Source organism: Oryx dammah, unplaced genomic scaffold (assembly GCF_014754425.2).
Source record: "Oryx dammah isolate SB20612 unplaced genomic scaffold, SCBI_Odam_1.1 HiC_scaffold_28, whole genome shotgun sequence".
Lineage (NCBI taxonomy): Eukaryota > Metazoa > Chordata > Mammalia > Artiodactyla > Bovidae > Oryx > Oryx dammah.
This window is the reverse complement of record NW_024070212.1, coordinates 65195137-65218553: the sequence shown is the minus strand read 5'-3', so window position 1 is coordinate 65218553 and position 23417 is coordinate 65195137. Positions and strand designations below refer to the sequence as shown.

Here is a 23417-nt window from a genome sequence, read left to right as displayed (position 1 = left end):
TCCTTCTCCCAAAAGATGTCTAGGATGGAATAAATAGTATATCCATACAATGAAATACTACTGAGCAATGAAAAGGAGTGAGCTTGATAAAATCTCAAAACAATTGTGCTAAAAGAATCCAGACAAAAACATTTCAAGCTGTGCCATTCCTTTTACTTGAAATTCTAGAAGATGCAAAGTAATCTCTAGTTGCAGAAAACATATCAGTGATTATCTGATGAGGGGTCAGAAGGAAAGCATTCTCAAGAGGCACAAGGAAATTTTTAGGGAGTGATGGAGATGCTCACTATTTTGATTTTTATGATGGTTTCACAGGTGTGCACAGATGTCAAAGCTTATCATTTTGTACACTTTAAACATGCAGTTTATTGTATATCAATTATAATTTAAAAAACTAAAGAGACTAAAGTATATTTCTAAAAACCATTGAACAACTTGGGAAGTAGAGGATTTAAAAATGTAGCCACATTTAATATTTAAAATTTTGTAAATTTTAGAGAATGGTTCAAGATTTAAATTTATAATTTTTGTTACATCTAAACCTATAGTGTCTATAGATTATACCTATAGAATAGCATCTATATTTGTATAGTAGCTAAAATTTGTTTGAGTGTTCTCTCTTTATCCTTTTTGTAGCAACAAATTACAAAAACTATTCCCCCTGTTGATTGAAAATATTTTCATGAAGGAGGATGGCGGAGTATTTCAAAACAAAACTAAGAATCAGAAAGGCACAAGTTATGAATTTTTCCAAAGCTTGTTTTAGAAATTAAGAAAATTATACCCATTTTTCTTAACCGTAAGTGACTATACACTTACTCTCTAACACCCCTTTCTGTTTGATATGAGGTCTGGGCTTGAAAAATCCTCTAAATATCTCATTAAAGACTCAAGGACTTTAATTCCTGTTGTCCTCATTCATTAGAGATACAGTTATGTGATGCATGCTCATTATATTTTGGACTGAATTAATTTATGTATTCTCATGCTCCCGACTTGTGTGTCTTGATTTCTCCCAGTTTGACGCCGACCGAGACGAGGATGAGGTGTTCTATGACATCAGCATGGCAGTTGACAGCAAGTTATTTCCAAACAAAGAGGCTGCAGCAGGTAAGTCACCATGTCCTCTGGGCTACAGTACACCCTGATCCCCTGGCCAAGTGTCTGGGGCTTTGTAGTAATGCTGGAGCGCAACATACTGCTGTAAGGTTGTGAGGATGATGCTGTCTTCACAGCTTTATACCTTCTGGTTTAAAAATAAAGGTACAAAACAACATAGAAAAGAGCCATATATCTGGTTCTTATGGTTATTGCCTTTCTTCCAGTCATTGCACAGGCAAATTAGCAGGTAGTCACAATATAGCATAGGATCTAGGTTACTGTGGGATTTCCCTAGAGGCTCAGAAGGTAAAGAATCTGCCCTAAATGCAGGAGACGTGGGTGGGAAAATCCCCTGGAGAAGGAAAGGGCAACCCACTCCAGTATTTTTGCCTAGAGAATTTCATGGACACAGGAACCTGGCAGGCTACAGTCCAGGGGTTTGCAAAGAGTCAGACATGACTAAGCAACTAACACTTCACTACTTCTATGTTATTATAATTTTTAAAAATTGGTCTAACCCATAACTTGAGCGCAATGAAAGTTACAACTTCTCCAGGCCGACCTAACACACATATGTCTCTCCTGAACCACCAGGGAAAAATCCTCCCCTTGGGTCTTCTAGATGCCCCAATTCCAACCCACTGCCCCCGTTGTGGCCCTACCCCTTCTCTTTCTACATCTAGAAGTTTGACACATATCCCCTCAAATAGTCAGGACTCACAGTTCCATCCTTGACCCTTTTCTCACTCTCTTATACATTCTCTGCTTCAACTCATTGTCCCTCACAGTTTCAACCATCACTTCTACATGGATGACTCTCAAATCTTTGTCTCAGTCCTGACCTTTCTTCTCAGTTACAGCCTCGGTGAATAAAGACCAAAAGTTCTGGGCTGTAAAGAAAAAGGCTAAACACCTAAAATTTTAAGCTGTATTTGAAGCCCACTAAGAACAGGTTTTAAGAAAGAATTTTTTTTTAAGACAAGGCAGTAGTCTTTCTGGGCAAACCCACAGAGCACAGATAACTGACATAAACTTACCTGCCTGATTTTCCAGTGATATTTACAGAAAGACAGCCTGTTACAGAAAAGAAGGAAGATGGAGAAGCATGTCAGATCATGTAAACAAGAGTACCATTGCTTCGAAAAAAGTTATAGACCTATGTCTTTTGTTTGTTTTGTTTGACCACCCTTAGGGTAGTTCCCCCACCAGGGATCGAACCCAAGCTTTCTACACTGAAGAACAGAGTTTTAACCACTGGACTACCGGGGAAGTCTTGACACCTGTGTTTTCAAGTTAATATTTAATTTACAACATTCCTTTTAGACCTCTCACAACAAATATCTATCTGATAGATACCTTCAATTTCCAAAGAGCAGAGCAGGAGAAAATTTAAACTGCCCCTTCTTTAGAACTTCCAGCACTTTATGACTCTCAAGTAGTATTTCTCCAAAGTGGCCTCATCCTACAGTGATGTAGCTGTGCTGTCTAAAGTACATTCGGTAAATTCTATCTTCATCCTCTTCAGGTCCCCTTGGTAGAGTGCACAGTGCCTGGCCCATAGCAGGGGTTTCCAGGGGCCCCTCCTGCCTTCCTACAGCTCTGAGCTTATGAACAGAGAGGTCTGTGTTCACAGCCACAACTCCCCAACCCCCCTCCATTCCCAAGACCCCTGAAAACATACAAGACCTCTACTCCAGCCTTAGAGTAAACCCCTTCTATCTGTCACAGCCCTGGTGAGTGAAGTGATCCCAGGAGAGCCTGTGGTAAACTGGAAATAAACCTCTCCTTACCAGAGGCTGCCACTTCACAGCCTCAGACTATTGTTCAGTTCAATTCAGTTCAGTAGCTCAGTCGTGTCCGACTCTTTGCAACCCCATGGACTGCAGCACCCCAGGCCTCCCTAACCATCACCAACCCCTGGAGTTTACTCAAACTCATGTCCATTGAGTCGGTGATGCCATCCAACCATCTCATCCTCTGTCGTCCCCTTCTCTTCCCACCTTCGATCTTTTCCAACATTAGGGTCTTTTCCAATGAGTCTGTTCTTCACATCAGGTGGCCAAAGTATTGGAATTTCAGCTTCAGCATCAGTCCTTCCAATGAATATTCAGGATTTATTTCCTTTAGGACGGACTGGTTGGATTGCCTTGCAGTCCAAGGGACTCTCAAGAGTCTTCTCCAACACCACAATTCAGAAGCATCAATTCTTTGGTGCTCGGTTTTCTTTATAGTCCAACTCTCACATTCATACATGACTACTGGAAAAACCATAGCTTTGGATTAAAGATTTACTGAGCATGGCCTTATCCATCAGAACAAGACCCAGTTTCCCCCTCAGTCAGTCTCTCCCATTAGGAAGCTTCCATAAGCCTCTTATCCTTCTCCATCAGAGGGCAGACAGAGTGAAAACCACAATCACAGAAAACTAACCAATCTGATCACATGGACCACAGCCATGTCTAACTCAATGAAACTATGAGCCATGCTGTGTAGGGCCACCCAAACGGACGGGTCATGGTGGAGAGTTCTGACAAAATGTGGTCCACTGGAGAAGGGAATGGCAAATCACTTCAGTATTCTTGACTTGAGAACCCCATGAACAGTATGAAAAGGCAAAAAGGTAGAACACTGAAAGATTAACTCCCCAGGTCAATAGGTGCCCAATATGCTACTGGAGAAGAATGGAGAGATAACTCCAGAAAGAAGGAAGAGACGGAGCCAAAGCAAAAACAACACCCAGCTGTGGATGTAACTGGTGATGGATGTAAAGTCCGATGCTGTAAAGAGCAATATTGCATAGGAACCTGGAATGTTAGGTCCATGAATCAAGGCAATTTGGAAGTCAAACAGGAAATGGCAAGAGTGAACATTGACACTTTAGGAATCAGCGAACTAAAATGGACTGGAATGGGTGAATTTAACTCAGATGACCATTGTATCTACTACTGTTGGCAAGAATCTCTTAGAAGAAATAGAGTAGCCACCATAGTCAACAAAAGAGTCCAAAATGCAGTACTTGGATGCAATCTCAAAAATGACAGAATGATCTCTGTTCATTTCCAAGGCAAACCATTCATTATCACAATAATCCAAGTCTATACCCTGACTAGTAATGCTGAAGAAACTGAAGTTGAATGGTTCTATGAAGACCTACAAGACCTAGAATTAACACCCCAAAAGATGTCCTTTTCATTATAGGGGACTGGAATGCAAAAGTAGGAAGTCAAGAAATAACTGGAGTAACAGGAAAATTTGGCCTTGGAGTAGAGAATGAAGCACAGCAAAGGCTGATAGAGTTTTGCCAAGAGATGCACTCATCAGAGCAGACACCCTCTTCCAACAACATAAGACTCTACACAAGGACATCACCAGATGGTCAATACTGAAATCAGATTGATTATATTCTTTTCAGCCAAAGATGAAGACGCTCAGTTCAGTCAGAAAAAACAAGACTGGGAGCTGACTGTGGCTAAGATCATGAACTCCTTATTGCCAAATCCAGACTTAAATTGGGGAAAACCACTAGACCACTCAGGTATGACCTAAATAAAATCCCTTACGATTATACAGTGGAAGTGACAAATAGATTCAAGGAATTAGATCTGATAGACAGACTATTGTTACCGTTAAAGAATGGACAAGTGTTTCTGGATCTTTGTCTCTTTCCAGAGAAATCAGAAGCCTGCACCAGTAGGTAAAATCTCCCAGCTGGTAAACATCAGTGACTGAGTCAGTTAAAGAAACCATGTCCATGGGTTCTGCTCTGTGACTCATCAGCCCCCAGGTCTTGTGCCTTGGCTCTTTCCTTCTCTTTGAATCCTCTCTCTACATAATCTCAGCTGCTCCACAGCTCCCATATCACTTCCAATGATGAAGTGTGAATGACTTTCAATTCCTTTAAAATTTTTAAGTAAAAAACTATATATACATATATATATATGTATATATATATATATACATGATGATTTGATTCATGAAATGATTACTATGGCCCAACTAGTTAACATAGCTCATCTTTTCATTGTTGTTGCTTAGTCATGTCTGACTCTTTGCAATTCCATGGACTGCAACATGTCAGGCTTTCCTGTCCTTCACTGTCTTCCAAAGTTTGCTCTAACTGAATAGGTATGCCATCCAACCATCTCATCCTCTGTCGTCCCCTTCTCCTCCTGCCTTCAATCTTTCCCAGCATCAGGGTCTTTTCCAATGAGCCAGTTCTTCCCATCAGGTGGTCAAAGTATTGGAACTTCAGCTTCAGCATCAGTCCTTCCAATGAATATTCAGGGTTGATTTCCTTTAGGACTGACTGCTATGATCTCTTTGCTGTTCAAGGGAGTCTCAAGAATCTTCAGCACCAAAATCCAAAAGCATCAATTCTTTGGCTTTCAGAGAAGTGTTAGAGGAACTTTTATCTACAGATTTCCATCACTGCCCAGGAATCCCAGTCTTCCAGGAGGTTCCCTCTATTTGGTACTCAAACTGAGAGGAGGGTCGTCCCAAAACTTCAGATTGAAGATCCACTAAGAGGAAAACATCTTTACCATTGTCCCAGAACACAGTATGTCTAGCCTTCCAGTACCTCTGAAGCCAATGTACTGTCTTCCCAATTAAATTTAAGGGGACAACATTTATGAAGACCATTCTATATCTGAAACTAGTGACAGTGAGTGATCCTGGGGGGTTCTATTTCAGCTCACACCTTTGTCTGTTATCTATGGAAAGGATATTTTTAAATCTGAAAAGAAACTGAGAAATTCGAATTATGGGGAAAAGAAAGCCATACTATCACTTTTACAAAATGTCCCGATTTTGCTGTCTTTTTTGAGTATTAAGATCATTGTAGTTGTTTTATGTGTTAAATTGTCCAGTGAAAGATGCAAAATATGTACATATGGTTATATTTACCTCCCTATTTTGTACATCAAGCCTTAAACTATTATTAAAGGTACCATTTTCAGCAAACCAAGCAACCAGTAGTAAAAGAAAATGAAAGCTATTCAATCATTATCTGAGCAGATAATGACATCCTTTGTCTATTGCCTTCTGTGATCTATCAGTACTGTTTCCAAGAGCAACGACATGTCAAGAAATTTCATCCCTTGATGATACAATAACATTTCTGTTAAAAACATTTTATTAGGAAAACCAATATTCTCTTCCTATGAGCAGGAGTTGTTTATTTTTTTAAACAAAGACCTCTTCATTCTCCCATCGATGAAGCTAGTTTTCTAATAACCTTGTTCCATTTTCAAATATTATTGTGTGACATCTCTGTTGAATGGGTTGTTTAAGACCCTTCATGTTGTAGTTTATTAAAACAGCTAAAAGAACAGTTTCTAATTAAATAAGTAGGACACAGGAACTGAAGCAGCTATATATTCAGTGAGCCTCTGTTCAGGTCATGTTGCTCATTTCAAAGGAACCACTTTAAAGTCTAAGGGAGGGTATCATCTGAGTACCTATCGCCACTTCCACTAGTCAGTGGTGAATCATATCCATGTTGTGAAAGTAACAAACGCTAATTAAAGTTGGCATTGCCTTTAACAAAGCTGTCAGTAGCAGCCACCTTGACTTTCATGGGCTGGAGAGACACCCCTTTATTCCACTTTCCATTCTTCCATTTCTGCAGCCACTCAGTGACCCATCTCATCATCAATCTTTCACTGTTCCTATTTTCTCAGAATGTAGAAGAGACAGCACACTCCTCTGGGTCCTCCCCTGTAGAGCACTTTAATAGAAGATCATGTATACAAAACCTTTTGGATTGTGTCTGCTTACAACTTGGAGTCAGTAGCCTGTGTTAGAAATGGGAGCTGTGACTTGTCTTTGATCTCACTCACTTTCTGCATGACCTTGGCCAAGCTATATAACTTCTCCGCAGCTCATTTTCCTCTTTAGACAGAGTAGGATTCTGTGAAATATTAAATTCCAAAATGTTTATGATCCTGTCAGAGAGAAGTATACATTTTACTCCTGAGCTCTTTACTGCTTCCCAACACTTAAGTGCAAACTGGTCTTCCAGCTGGACCCTGAGACATCAAGTAGTTTGGCCCTAAGATACACCTTACAAAACTTTTATTTGAAAAATGCTTAAAGAACAAAGATAGGAGAATTACATCTTCTACTTAAAAATTATATATAAAATTAAAGTTTCCATATCACCCCTAGAGGCACTTTTAACACTCATGTTGCCAGGGTATCCCCAAGAATTGAGGAGTACATATTTATTCAACTATATGTGGCAGCTTTACAGTTCCCTTTCCAAAATGATTTGATGGGTCAACCTTCTTCGTTTTGAAAATCTTCATTCTACTTAATTTGTTTTTAATTACAAACACAATAAACTATGGTGTTCCTGTTTAGTACTTAGTTGATTTGATGATGGGCTAATACTCAGTCAATTTTGTGAACAGCAGGGGTAATGATGAGAAGAGAGGAAGAAATGAGGAAAGACTTTGTGGGGACATACCTTGGTTCTTTTTCTAAAAGAAAATATGGAAGTAGCATATCTAGGAGAGGTCTACGTCTGAGAAGTGTGTGAGAAGCTTGACTTTTTTTTAAAATTCATCTTCATTTAACATTACTCATTGCATGTTCTGAACAAGAGTTATTTTGCAAGGGCAAGTTTATAGTGAAGCAGAATGGTTGGTTTCTTCACAGGTGCATAGCATTTCATGGGCAGTACTGAAGAATTCTGTCTTTCTGGCTAGTTAGGTAATATAGATTGCCCAGCAGGAAAGGCTTGTTAGATGAGGATGATAACTCAAGTGTGCTTCAGGAGCCCCATTATGAAAATTACTGGTCTAAGTGTAAGCCTTGGTAATTAATGGATAAGCAATTCAGTGTAACCTGTAGTACCTAGGGTAGAAACTGTATTAACAGATTAAGTTAACCTGGTTTTTCCCACTTTCAGGAACTAACGTGATCCAAAGGCGATAAGAAAAGCTCATCAGGTTCTCATGAAGTGAGCAAACTCAGCCCTTCTTTTTCTGGAACCCTTTGCTCTACTCCCACTGTAGTTTGCTCCTGTTCCTTCCTCCTCAGTCACAGCTGCTGCTGCTGCTGCTGCTGCTAAGTTGCTTCCTTCGTGTCCGACTCTGTGCGACCCCAGAGACAGCAGCCCCCCAGGGTCCCTGGTGTTGCACAGCCCTAAACCACTTCTCCTCCTGGACAACCCTTATTCGCCCTCATAGTTTGGGCTCACAGACTAGTTCCTTGTGAAGAATCCTACCTCCATCACCTCCTCCACTACAAGTCAGAATTAGTAGCTTTTTCCTTTTGGTTTCTGAACCTTGATGTTGTCAAATTAATCTCCTCCACAGGATCATTGTCTTCTTAAAGGTAGAGACAGTGTCTAGATATCTGTGTTATCAAACCAAACTTGGGTCCGCTCCCCCAAATGCAGTAAAGCCAATCTACTGACACTGGTTTGTGGTGAAGGAAAGTGCCATGTTTCTTGCAAGGTGATAAACAAGTTCAGGACAGGCAGTGCTCAAAAAGCCAAACTCCTCTATGGGTTTCAGCCAAGCAATTTTAAAGTCCAGATGAGGGAGGGGCATCCCAGCGTATGTGATCAACTCATCCCCAGTTCTCTGGTTGGTTGATGGTAAGGTAACTGGGTGATGTTACAGGGGTTAATGTTATTAATCCTTAGGCAACAGTAGGTCTGGGGGCTACATGCTCACAATCCTCAAGTAGTTAATTTCTTCCATTTGGTGGTGATTTTAGCATCTGTAAAACAACTCAGGAAATGTGAATCAGATACTATTATTTAGGTACTTCAGAGAGAAACCAGAGCAGAGAATATGGAGGAAGGGTCTGTCTTGGGAAGGCCCTGTAGGATCCTGCCCAGTTACAGCTGCATTTTCCATCTGCAGACCAGACAGTGCCTGGCAGATGGGAAGAGTTAAAAATATTGGATAATTTAATATAATCACAAGGACAATATGGAAACCTCGTGGGAGACAGTTTACTTTAGAAACATGCACAGACAACCTCCATCCATCAGGTAACATTTGTTTTCTTAATCTTAGGTTCAAGTGACCTTGATCCTTCGATGATGTTGGACACTGGAGAGATTATTGATACGGGATCTGATTATGAAGATCAGGTAATTAAAATCTAAAATTATTTGTCTATTTAAATGTTTTTAATTTTGGTCTTTATAAGTGTTTCATGAAAATTAGAATTACAAATCATTCTGTGAAATGATTACAGATAACTAATCATCTGTTCCATGATAAATCATACAGCTTTCATTCATTAACTTTGGCCCTCTAACCCTCCTTTATCCACAGACTCAAAGTGGCAATTAATTAAGGGAAGATCTGTGGTCAAAAGTTATATGAGCTAGAAGTAAGGCTACATGAGGTTCTCTTGCCCAAGAATTTATCTGTGTCTCATTCTTCCCAATTATAAGCCCAGTATTTACTAACCACTGCCTACAGACTCGGGGCCCTGCTTTCTTTTTCTAACCTTTAAAAGGGACTGCTGACCAAGGACAACACAGCCAAAGAATCACATATATTTTCTATTTGGATAAGAAATTTATCTGGGTCATTTTTTCTCAGCAGAAGAACTCTTCTTCCTGCCCTGTTTTAATGATCCAAAATAGTTGGCAAATGATCTGACTCTCTAATTAGGCCTTATTTTTTAAAAGGTATCTTGTCTGAAACTTCATCCACCTCTCATCAATGCTCTTCTGTAGTGGCTGAAAGCCAAGTGGGCGTGTCCTCCTGGATTTTTCCCCCATTTTCAACTAATACATGTCACAAATTAATGAAATAGATCTGGCCAGTGTCCAGATGTAATGGCTGTTTCTCTGTTTCACATACGTATTCAGAAATTATTTTCACAGGCATTAAGTTTCTTCCCTTACATCACAAAGCAAGGAGAAGATATTGACAAGTATTTAAAATATCTTTTAGCGTTTATTAAGCACTTTGTACGTACTAAACATTGGGCTAGGTTCCTTAACTTGATTATCTCACTAATTCCCCACAACATCTCTAGGAAATAGGAATTATTATCCTTATTTCATAGGTAAGAGAATTAAGACTCCAAGAGTAATTTGCATGCGGTTACACAAATAGTTTCACAGTGGAGCTTGTGAACTCAGGGCAATTTCCCTAAACCTGCACTCTGCCACCCGCCATCCTCAGTCTCCAAAGACAGGCCATTCAGTGATGAATTTTTGGAGCCTTTTCAGTTGCTAACTCTTAAGACCTCAGCAGAGGCAAATGCCAAACAACCACTATAAAAAGTGAGCTCACCATCTAAACTTATAGACCGCACCAAGAAATGAACCAAAGCATGAAATCCAGCTGATTAAACAAATGAAGGGTTCACACTCCAAGGACTAGACAGAACAGAAAAATCTGAAAGAAATTTTAATCAAGGAATATTTAAAATATCCGAAGAGATAAAGGGAAGATTAGAAGTCTTGAAACAAGTATGGGAAAGAATGGAAAGCAAGAGGCAAGAAGGAATAGTGAGGAATAAACAGAAATTCTAGGCACAAAAAAATATTGTCATTGCAATAAAAATTGTGTCTAGTAGACTAGACACAGCTAAAAAGAGACAATGCTAGAGCTGAGAAAATTTCCTTAGAATAAAAGACAGAGCTAAAAGAGAGTTCTTCTTGTCAAAGAAAGAACTTGGGAGACACTGAGGATGGAATGATTGGGTCAACATGTTCCGAAAGGAGTTCCAGAAAGAGGATTGAGTGGAGGGAACAGAGCTTCATGTTAACAGATAATGGTTGAGAATTTTACAGAGATGAGAAAAGACAAGTCCCCAGAATGAAGGAAAACATTGTGTCCTGAACAGGAAAAAAAAAAAAACCCTCACCTATTCTTTTTTCATTTAGAAAATATTAACAGAGCACCTACTATGTGCTGGGTACTATTTCGGAATATCTAATTGTATAAAACAGACAAGGAGCATCCATACAGGTGGGGAAGATAGTATACAAGAAACACGTTAGTAAATCTGTAAATATCCTAGATTGATATGTGCTATGAGAAAAAAAAAAATAGAACAAGGTAGGAAGGTTAGGAATGCTGGAATAGGGACAGATTATGGTATTAACTAGGAGAGTCGGTATTAACTAGGAGAGTCAATATTAACTAGGATGGTCTCATTAAAGAGGTGAGATTTGAGCAAAGACTTGGCATATAATGTAAAACATAGAGAACACAAAATACTAAAGACAAAAATAAAATATTAAAAGTGAAAAAGCATTACCTAATAGTTTGGTAGGGAAGGGCAGCAGATTCAATAAGTCGGGTGCTTGCCTTTTCTGAGTACCTCCAATAAGTCAGATGCTGTGTTTTATGGTTTACATACATCATTGCTAATCTTTCCAATAACTTAAGAAGGTAGCTCTGTTAAGCTAAAACTCAGAGAGCTTAAATGACTTCCCAAGACCACACAGTTAACAAGTAGTGGAGTCAGGAATCAAACTATGATCAGTCTGGCACCAAAAGCTAGTTTATGCTTTCACATTCCAAATAAAGCCATTATCAAGGTCACTGACAATCTATTGCCAATTCCAGTTAATGCTTTTTCATGATCTTTCTTGACCTTTGCTCCCTTTGATCCACTCCTGTGACAGTAATGCAAAAGCAGGCACAACTCTACTTAAAAGTATGGCTGTGTTCCAGTAAAACTTTATTTATGGTCACTGAAATTTGAATTCCACATATTTTCTTGTGATTTGACTATTCGAAAATGTAAAGCGCATTCTTAACGAAGATGCTGTTTACAGTCAGCAGAGTGGATTTGGCCTGTGGCCATAGGTTGCTGTGGAGAAGGAAATGGCAGCCCACTCCAGTATTCTTGCCTGGAGAATCCCAGGGACGGGGAAGCTTGATGGGCTGCTGTCTATGGGGTCGCACAGAGTCTGACACTACTGAAGTGACTTAGCAGCAGCAGCATAGGTTGCTGACCATGACTATAAACCATCTCCACCTCTTGACACTGTCCTATTGGTTTCTAACATTTCTATAGTATTTAATACTGTTCTAAATGCTTCACATTTATTACGTTTTATCCCGAGACAGTTACATGAGCTTGATATCATTATCCCAATTTCACTGATAAGGAAACTATAGCCCAGAGGAATTCAGAAGTTTACTTAAAGTCACACACCTGGCAAGAGGTAAAGACAGAATTCCAACACAGCCATCCAACTGCAGAGCTGGGATCAGGAAAGATAGATGAGGCTCTGCTATAGTAACAAATAAAACTCAAGGGACTTCGCTGGCAATGCAGTGGTTGAGACTCCATGCTTCCACAGCAAGGGGCATGGGCTCAGCCTCTGGTCAGGGAACTAAGATTCAGCATGCCATAAATTTCTTTTAAAATTTTTTTAAAAAGGAAAGAATAGTAAACTAATGGAGCTTATATTTTTAAAACAAAAACAAAAACCATCAACATTTGAGTGTTTTCCTTCCAGAGAGACATCCAAAGGGGCCGTGGATAAGAAGGGGAAAAGCATGGGGCTGGGGGAGTGGCGGAAACTTGCTCTTAATTGCATATTTCTTCCTCCCACAATCATGAGACATCCCTTGTCACTGACTCTGCCTATGTCTAAGGAGGCTGAAAAATGGAGCTTACTTAAGTGTTTAGTGAGTGCCAAGTCAGCCTGGACTGCAGAGCCCTTGCCCGAACTGTTCTCTCTCTCACACTCCTCTCACTTCTTGGTCCACTCTTTCTTGGTTTTCTTGTGAACTCTGCTCTGTTGGTGCATTACTTCAATATGAGCATCCCAGTATCCTGGCAAAGGGAACCTTCGCTCCTCACTGCACACGTTATCCTTTGAGAAGCTCGACCACAGGCATGAGTTCAGCTTCATTCAGAGTCCTCTGGTAAGCTCCCAATGCCTATGTCTGCCTGCTAAACAGCACTGGTGGGATTTCCCACGTGCATCTCAAACTCAGAACGTCCAAAACTGAACTCACTGTCTTCCCCCACAAAATCTGTTCTTCCTTCTGTTTCCCCTATTTCTGTGAATGATACCACCATCCTTCCAGCTGCCCAAGCCAGAGACAAGGGCATCTTCCTAGTCTCCTTCCTTTTTCTCCCTCCCTACAGCAGGGTGATCAGAAAGCTGGTCAGCAGGTCTGTTTTCCTGTGCAGGCATCACTCCTTCCCTCTCCAGTTCCACTGCCACTGCCCTGATTTACACCCTCACCCTTCTTCCCCAGGACCGCTGAGAGTGGCCAAGCCAGTCTCCCTTCCCCAGGCTCCTCACCCACGAAAATCATCTTGCTTAAAAGCCAAGTCAGTCAGCATATCCCACTGCTTAAAACTCTTCATGGCTCTTCATTGATGTCAGAATTAAATCAGAACACTTATCAGTAGACATGGGAACTTTCAAATTAGCCTGACCATCACCTCCTTCCCCAAACTCATCCCTTGCCCATCACCAAAACACATGGCATGTGCCAGCCACACCAAGCCATTTGCAGTTCCCCTAAGCGGGGGTTGTGCTTTGTGAAGTCTCTTTCCTCTATGCGGAAGCTTCTGCAGCCCCATCACCCCTGTGCCAGATAACCTCCACTCATGATCCATCAGGACCACACTCCTCCTCAAGGAAGCCCTTCTCGTTCCATGTCAGGTTCACCTTCTTGGGGGACCCACGAGCCCCTGTGTTCTAATATCCTCTTGCATTGTGTTCTGCTCTCCTGTCATTCAACCAACATGCAATATGTGCTCAAAAAATGTCCATTTTTTGAAAAGTCAAAAAAATGATTTCTAGTTTTTCTACTTCAAGTGTTGAAAGGAAAAAAAAAAAGCCTAGGCTTTAGTATCCTGTGAAATTATCCTTCAAAAATGAAAGAGAAATAAAAACTATCTCAGATGGAAATTGAGGCAATTTGTTACCAGTAGACCTGCCTTGCAAGAAATGCTAAAAGAAGTTCTTTAGAGAGAAGGAAAATTACATAGGTCAGAAATTCAGATCTATATAAAGAAAAGAAAAGTATCAGAGAATGGATAAGTGAAAGTAAAATAAAAACTTATTTTTCTTATTCTTAATTGATCTAACAGATAATGACATGTTAAAAACAATAATAGTCACAATGTATTTTATTATGTATGTTTACATATTAGTGAAATGAATGACAACAAAGGATGGAAGGGAGGAATGAGGAATATTTTGTTATTATAAGGTACTTTTCTGCTTATTTGAAAGTGGATTTGGATTAGTTTAAATGGGTATTGAAAATTCTAGAGCACCCACCTTTTAGGGAGAGGGTGGGATGATTTGGGAAAATGACATTGAAACATGTATACTATCATGTAAGAAACGAATCGCCAGTCTAGGTTCGATACAGGATACAGGATGCTTGGGGCTGGTGCACTGGGATGACCCAGAGAGATGATATGGGGAGGGTGGTGGGAGGGGATTTCAGGATTGGGAACTCATGTACACCCGTGCCGGATTCATGTCAATGTATGGCAAAACCAATACAGTATTGTAAAAGTAAAAAAAAAATAATAAATTAACAAAAAAAAAAACACTTATGTCCTGTATTTAAAATAGATAGCCAATGGGAATTTGCTGTTTGGCTCAGGAAACTCAAACAGGGGCTTTGTATCAACCTAGAGGGGTGGGATGGGGCTGGAGATGAGAGGGAGATTCAAAAAGGAGGGGATATATGTATACCTATAGTTGATTCATGTTGAGGTTTGACATAAAACAACAAAATTCTGTAAAGCAATTATCCTGCAATTAAAAAAATAAATTAAAAAAAAGAAACATAATTGATATGCTAAGGAAGGAGAGAAAATGGAATCATATAAAATGCTTAGCTAAAGATACAAAGGCAGAAAAAGTTTGGAGATTAAAAGAAGCAGCAAAGAACATGGGCAATAAATAGAAAATAGTAACAAATGCTAGATGAATCCAGTTATATCAGCAGACACTTTAAATATCAGTGATCTAAATACTCCAATTAAAAGACAGAGATTTTCAAAATTGATCAAAAAAAGACCCAACCACATGCTGTCTTCGTTATTGTTCAGTCACTAAGTCATGTCTGACTCTACTACATCCCCACAGACTGTAGCCTGCCAGGTTCCTCTGCCCATGGAATTTTCCAGGCAAGCATACTGGAGTGGGTTGCCATTTCCTTCTCCAGGGGATCTTCCCAACCAAAGGATCAAATCCACATCTCCTATATTGCAGGCAGATTTTAAATTTACCGCTGAGCCACAGGGAAGCCCACATGCTATCTGCAAGAAACTTATCTTAAATATAAAGATACATATAGATTAACAGAAAGGAATAGAGAAAGATGTATCTTTTACCACTAAATAAAAGAAAGCAAAAATAGCTATATTAATTTCAGACAGGGCAAATTTCAAAGCAAGAAAAGTTATCAGGGATAAAGACGAGTGGTACATGATGATAATGGGGTCAATACTCCAAGAAGATATAACCAATTCATAGTGTATATGCTGCTAACAACAGAGTGTTTCTAGACCCCTCATTTGCCCAAGGCTTTGGTCCCATTCTTTCCATCTGCCCTAGAACTTTGCTCCATTAACTGGTACTGCTTCATCTTTCTAAAAGCTCTCATCTTCAGAGTATCTTTCTTCTCTAACTACCAACCCACCCACCATCCCCACTTGGAAGGAAGAAGGCCATTAACATTGCCAAATGCCATAGAAAGGCCACATAGGATACTGTCTTTCCTCTACCCTTTGCTTCAGCACTAAATTTGGCAAAAGAGAAGTCAGCTCCCCTGCTTCTATGCCCTCACTCCCCATTCTGTCCTATAAACCAGCTTCTGCCTATTTGTTCCCCTAAGAGAGCTTTAGAAGTCATCTCATTACTGCCAAGTCAGGAGAACATTTCCTAGTTCCTACAATGTCTGGGGCTCAAGACACTAGCTTGCATTTCTGCTTTCTCAAAACACTTGGGTGCCTTGGTTTAATGCCACCTCTGTGGCCATTATTTCTTTACCTCCTTCCCCCAGCATGGTTTTTCTTACTCTGCCCTCCCTTTAAAATAGTGTGTTCACCTAGTTCCTTTTTTCATTGTTTGTTTTAATGCCAGCTTTCAAGGAAGGAAGAATATGTTTAACACTGTTACATACTCATTCTGTTTAAAAACCATCCAGATGACGTAAAGGCTGTGTCAGGAGTGGGAGGGTCCCTCTTCTCACACCACACAACTGCTTCAGCTAAGCCCATGACTTCACCTTTTTTAATTTACTTATTCATTCAACTCATATAGAGAATATTTGATGTGCCAGACTCTTATATGAGTTACTGAAAATATACAGTGAGCAAAAGAAGATATCATTTCTACTCTCATTGCTCTTACAGGTAGAAGTAGATAATAGAATAATCACATAAATAGAAAATTAAAACTATGCTAAGAGTTTGGGAGAAGAAGTACATAGTGCCATGTGTGTGATCAAGTGGGATTTATCCCAGGGAGGCAAGAATTTTTCAGTATCCACAAACCAATCAGTGTGATACACCACAACAACAAATTGAAGAATAAAAATTATATGATCATCTCAATAGATACAGGAAAAGCTTTTGACAAAATTCAACAGCCATTTATGATTTAAAAAAAAAACTCTTCAGAAAGTGGGCACAGAGGGAACCTACCTCAACATAATAAAGGCCATATATGAAAAACCTACAGTTAACATCATACTGAACTGTGAAAAGCTGAAAACATTTCCTCTAAGATCAGGAACAGGACAAGAATGTCCACTCTTACCACTTTTATTCAACATAGTTTTGGAAGTCCTAAACATGGCAATCAGAGACGAAAAAAGAAGTAAATGGAATCCAAACTAAAAAAGAAGTAAAACTGTTATTGTTTGCAGATGACATAATACTATACATCGAATATCCTAAAGATGCTATCAGAACACTACTAGAGCTCATCAATGAATTTGCTCAAGTTGCAGAATACAAAACTAATACAAAGAAATCTTTTGCATTTCTATACACTAACAATGAAAGATCAGAAATAGTAATTAAGGAAACAATCCCATTTACTATCACATCAAAAAGAATAAAATACCTAGGAAAAAAACTACCTAAGGAGGCGAAAGACTTATACTCAGAAAACTATAAGACACTGATGAAAGAAATAAAAGGTGACACAAACAGATGGAGAGATATATCATGTTCTTGGTTGGAAGAATCAATATTGTCAAAATGATATACTACACAAGGCAATCTACAGATTCAGTGCAATCCCTATCAAATTACCACTGGTATTTTTCACAGAACTAGAACTAAAAAATCTTAAAATTGTATGGAGACACAAATTGACCCCCAAAAACCAAGGCAATCTTGAGAAAGAAAAACTGAGCTGGAAGAATCAGCTCCCTGACTTTGGACTATACTACAAATCTACAGTCATCAAAACAGTATAGTACTGGCACAAAACGGGAAGCTAGATCAATAGAACAGGATAAAAAGCCCAGAAATAATCCCCACACACCTACGGTCAATTAATGTCTGACATAGACAGCAAGACCATGCAATGGAGAAAAGACAGTCTCTACAATAAATTGTACTAGGAAAACTGGAAGGCTATATGTTAAAAAAGATAAATTCGAACACTCTTTAATACAATACACAAAAATAAACTCAAAATGGATTAAAGATTTAAATGTAAGACCAGAGACTATAAAACTCTTAGAAACAGAACACTCTTTGACATAAACCACAGCAATATCTCTTTTAATTTGTCTCCTACTGACAAAGTTTCATATAGTCAAAGCTGTGGTTTTTCCAGTGGCCATGAATGGATGTGAGAGTTAGACCATAAAGAAGGCTGAGCACCAAAGAATTGATGCTTTTTAACTCTTGAGAAACCTACATGCAGGTCAGGAAGCAACATTTAGAACTGGACATGGAACAACAGACTAGCTCCAAATAGGAAAAAGAGTACGTCAAGGCTGTATATTATCAGCCTGCTTATTTAACTTATATGCAGAGTACATCATGAGAAATGCTGAGCTGGAAGAAGCACAAGCTGAATCAAGATTGCCGGGAGAAATATCAATAACCTCAGATATGCAGATGACACCACCCTTATGGTATAAAGTGAAGAGGAACTAAAAAGCCTCTTGATGAAAGTGAAAGAGGAGAGTGAAAAAGTTGGTTTAAAGCTCAACATTCAGAAAACGAAGATCATGGCATCCGGTCCCATCACTTCATGGGAAATAGATGGGGAAACAGTGGAAACAGTGTCAGATTTTATTTTGGGGGGCTCCAAAATCACTGCAGATGGTGACTGCAGCCATGAAATTAAAAGACACTTACTCCTTGGAAGAAAAGTTATGACCAACCTAGATAGCATATTCAAAAGCAGAGACATTACTTTGCCAACTAAGGTCCATCTAGTCAAGGCTATGGTTTTTCCAGTGGTCGTGTATGGATGTGAGAGTTGGACCGTGAAGAAAGCTAAGCACTGAAGAATTGATGCTTTTGAACTGTGGTGTTGGAGAAGACTCTTGAGAGTCCCTTGGACTGCAAGGAGACCCAACCAGTCCATTCTGAAGGAGATCAGCCCTGGGATTTCTTTGGAGGGACTGATGCTAAAGCTGAAACTCCAGTACTTTGGCCACCTCATGCGAAGAGTTGACTCATTGGAAAAGACTGATGCTGGGAGGGATTGGGGGCAGGAAGAGAAGGGGACGACAGAGGATGAGATGGCTGGATGGCATCACTGACTCGATGGACGTGAGTCTGAGTGAACTCCGGGAGTTGGTGATGGACAGGGAGGCCTGGCGTGCTGCGATTCATGGGGTCACAAAGAGTCGGACACGACTGAGCGGCTGAACTGAATTGAACTGAACTGTGGTTTTGGAGAAGACTCTTGGGAGTCCCTTGGACTGCAAAGATATTGAACCAGTCAATCCTAAAGGAAATCAATCAGGAATATTCATTGGAGGAACTCATGCTGAGGCTGAAGCTCTAATACTTTGGGCACCTGATGAGAAGGGCCGACTCATTTGAAAAGACCCTGAAGCTGGGAATGATTGAAAGCAGGAGGAGAAGGGGAAGACAGAGGATAAGATGTTTGGATGACATCACCAACTCAATGGACATGAGTTTGAGCAAGATCTGTGAGATGGTAAAGGACAAGGAAGCCTGGCATGCTGCAGTCCATGGGGTCGAAAAGAGTCAGACACTACTGGGGGGCTGGACAACAAAAAGTAATGGAAATAAAAACAAACTTAAAAAATGGAACCTAATTAAACTCAAAAACTTTTCACAGCAAAAGGAACCATTAAAAAATTAAAAAGCGAGAAGACAACCCACAGAATGGGAGAAAATATTTGCAAATAATATAAGCAACAAGGGGTTAATCTCCAAAATTTACAAATAGCACATGTGGCTCAATATCAAAAACACAAACAACCCAGTCAAAAAATGGACAAGAGACCTAAATAGACATTTTTCCAAAGAAGGCTGCTCAAGAAGCACATGAAATGATTCTCAACATCACTAGTTATTAGAGAAATGCAAGTCAAAACTATGAGATAACACCTCACACAAATCAAAATGACCATCATCAAAAATTCTACAAACAATAAATGCTGGAGAGGGTGTGGAGAAAAGGGAACCCTTCTATACTGTTGGTGGGAATGTAAATTGGTACAGCCACTATGGAGAACAATATAGAGATTCCTTAAGAACTAAAAACAGAGGTCCTTATGATCCAGCCGTTCCACTCCTAGACATATGTCTGGAGTAAAACACCATCCAGAAGAATACATGCACCCCAATGTTCATTGCAGCTCTGTTTACAATATCCAAGACACAGAAGCAATTTAAATGTTCATTGACAGATGAATGGATAAAGAAGTCATGGTACATAGATACAATGAGTATTACTCAGCCATAAAAAAGAATGAAGTAATGCCATTTTCAGAAACATGAATGGACCTGGAGATTATCATACTAAGTGAAGTAAGTCAGAGAAGGACAAATACTATATGATATCACTTATATGCTGAATCTAAAAAAAATGACACATTTGAAATTATTTACCAAACAGAAACAGACTCACACACTTAGAGAATAAACTTGGGGGAAGGGTTGGGGAAGGGGTGGATTGGGAGTTTAGGATTGGCATGTACAAACTACATTCAAAATAGATAACCAAGGACTTCCCTGGTGACACAATGGGTAGGAATCCACCTGCCAATGCAGGCAATATGGGATCAATCCCTGCTCTGGGAAAATTCCACATGCCACAGAGCGTGCATCACAACTACTGCAACTGTGCTCTAGAGCCCGTGATGAAGCCCACATGCTTAGAGTTCATGCTGTGCAACAAGAGAAGCCAGGACAATGAGAAGGCCACGCATCGCAGCAAAGAGTAGACCCGCTTACTGCAACTAGAGAAAGCCTGTATGCAACAACGAAGACCCAGTGTAACTAACTAAATAAATAAATAATTTTAAATAATTGAACAGATAACCAGCAAGGACCCTACTGTATAACACAGGAAACTCTGTTCAATATTCTGTAACAACCTAAATGGGAAAAGAATTTGAAAAAGAATAGATACATGTATATGTATAACTGAATCAATTTGCTGTACACCTGAAATAAACACAACATTGGTAATCAACTATACTTTAATATAAAATAAACTTAAAATATTAAATACATGGTGTAGCATGTAGATATGGTCAGTGAGGTGAGGAGAAGCTTTTCTAAGGCACGCAATGCTTGAGTTAAGATCTGAAAGATGAGCTAAGAGGTCCCAGGTATGTGTGACAAAGTGAAAGAACTGGAAAGTTTGAGGGGTACAGGGATGTTCAGAAAGAGGAATAGCCTGTATAAGCAGAAAGAAGCATGGCATCTGGAAGGCCAGTGTGACTAGACTGTAGAGTAAAGGGGAAGTCGGTGTGAGATGAGCCTGGAGAGCAGGGCTTTATAGAGCAGATGCTGTGCTGCGCTAAGTTGTTTCAGTCATGTCCGACTCTTTGCAATCCCGTGGACCATAGCCCACCAGCCTCCACTATCTATGGAATTATCCAGGCAAGAATACTGGAGTGGGTTGCCATTTCCTTCTCCAGGGGATTGAACCGACCCAGTAATTGAACCTACATCTCTTATGTCTCCTGCACTGGCAGCAGATTCTTTACCACTAGAGCAAGTAGGTATTTTGATTTTATCCTAAAAGCAATGGGAAGCACTAAAGAATTGTTTTGTTTTGTTTGGGGTAGAGAAGGGTATGTTAACATTTTATTTGTGTTTTTTAAAAAAAAAGATTGTTCTCACTGCAATGTGAAGAACACTTTGCAGGAAGGCAAGAATGGATCTAGGAAGTCTAAGGGAGCGCTCAGGGATCCAGACAAGAGACCATGAATGGTACCTTACAGTGGAGTGCTGGAGGCGGTGGACAGACAGTGATGAATCTGAGAGGTACTTGTCAGGCAGAATCAACAGGACTTCAGGTTGGGATGGAAATGAGAGCCAAGGGGGAATGAGCTGTTGAAGATGATGCTGCGTTTTTAACTTGTACAGCTGGCTGGTGACTTTCACTGAGAAAAAACACTAAGAAAACACCAGTTCTATAAGGAAATAGCATGAGTGTAATTTTAGTTAGATATGCTAAGTTTAAGTGCTTTGATGTACCCAAGGAGAGAATTCAAGTGAAGAATTAAAAACACAGGTCCGGTGCTTAGAGGAAAAATCTGGGCTGGGCATATAAATTTGTGAGCTTCTGAATATAGGTAGAGCTTGAAACTAAGTGGAGACGAGATACTTAGAGAAAAAAGATCAGAATTGAGAAGAGAAGAGGATCTAAAGCTGAGCAATGAGTAAATTGAAAGGCTGGGTAGGCGAAGTGAAGTGAAAGTCATTCAGTTGTGTCGGATTCTCTGAGACCCCAAAGACTGTAGCCTGCCAGGCTCCCCTGTCCATGGGATTCTCCAGGTAGGGCAAGAAGAGGCAGCAAAAAAGATGTGAAAGAAGTTGTTAATGAGACAGGAGCAAAATCAGCAGAATGTGGTACTCTAAAAGCCAAAGAGAACAGTATTTCAAAGAGCAGAGAGTGTTAAGTGTTGATTTGAAGATTAAGAAAAGGGAGGATGGAAAAAGGCCATTGTATATAGAAACCTGGAAGACATTGTTGGCCTTCCAAAGAGCTTCTGGGGGATGCAGTCTTGTTTGTTGGTAATAGAAGACACTTGAACGTGTTAAAAAACTCGTAGAACAGATCCACTCATTCATGAGCTGGAGAATAGACAGGAGAGGGGGAGCCTCCTCTGAAAGCAGGCGGAACTAAAACACAGGGTTTGGTTTTGTTGTTGATGTTGTTTTCCTTGTTTCTTTTTTTTTTTTTACTTTACAATATTGTATTGGTTTGCACAGATGGAGTGGGACTTGCCTGGTGGTCCTGTGGTTAAGACTCTGCACTCTCACTGCAGGTGGACCAGGTCAGTTCCTGGTGGGGGAACTAGATCCCACATGCTGCAACTGAGAGTTCGAGTGCTGCAATGAAGTGCAACCAAAAATAAATACGTAAAAAATAAAATTTACAAAGAAAAAAAGCACAGGTGGAGAGACTGGTGTTAGAAGAGGGACCACATGCATGGATATCGATCAGAGAGGAGTGTGGGTTTGAATGTTTAATGGTAGGATGTTGATGAGGCAAAACCATCTGTTAAGAGTCCAAGGTATGAAGCAAGTAGAGGACTGAAATATTGTGTAATCCCTCAAAGCATGAACTAAGGAAACCTAACAGGATTGGACTCATATAGCGTCTGAGAGCCCATTTGACATTAGTGCCTGGAACTTTGTTTTGACCAAGTGATCCTCTTAACTTTTTCTATTTATTTAGCAAATGTTAGTTGGGTGTCCCAGAGGTGCCAGACACTCTTCTTGGCACTAAAGATACAGAGAAAACTGTGGAACTCCCACAAGGCACAGGAATTGTCCATAGTTCACTTCATGCAATAATGGAGTTTTACCAAATTTATTGACACTAACAGATCAGAGCATTAGCAGTGTAAAAGATGGTGGACCAAGAATAGAAAGGGAAGTGGACAGATGACAGGGGGCAAAGCCCAGAAGAACTGGAAGTACATTTGTCTTCTTTAAAAATATAACTCTATGTCACAAATTCAAACCAGCTCTTTATTAAAAGAATAGTTGATCCTAGCAATCCTACAAGGATCATTTCAAATCCTCTTCTTCTTCCTTCTCTAATAATTAGTGTAAACATTCATTTCTTGCCTATCCCACTGAACACCTGGAGCACTTGAGGTTTATACCCTGTCTGAGCACTTGATGCGTAATTTTGTATTTCA

General features: G+C 39.9%; 1 protein-coding gene across 1 annotated transcript in view; it reads left to right on the top strand.

Moving 5' to 3' along the window:
* Positions 1-23417, top strand: part of AK5 (adenylate kinase 5) — a 261478-nt gene that overhangs the window by 129613 nt on the left and 108448 nt on the right. Inside the window, exons 7-8 of the mRNA XM_040232542.1 lie at positions 1020-1110; positions 9135-9211. Of these exons, the coding sequence (XP_040088476.1) occupies positions 1020-1110; positions 9135-9211 (168 nt within the window). The remainder of the gene's footprint in view (positions 1-1019; positions 1111-9134; positions 9212-23417) is intronic.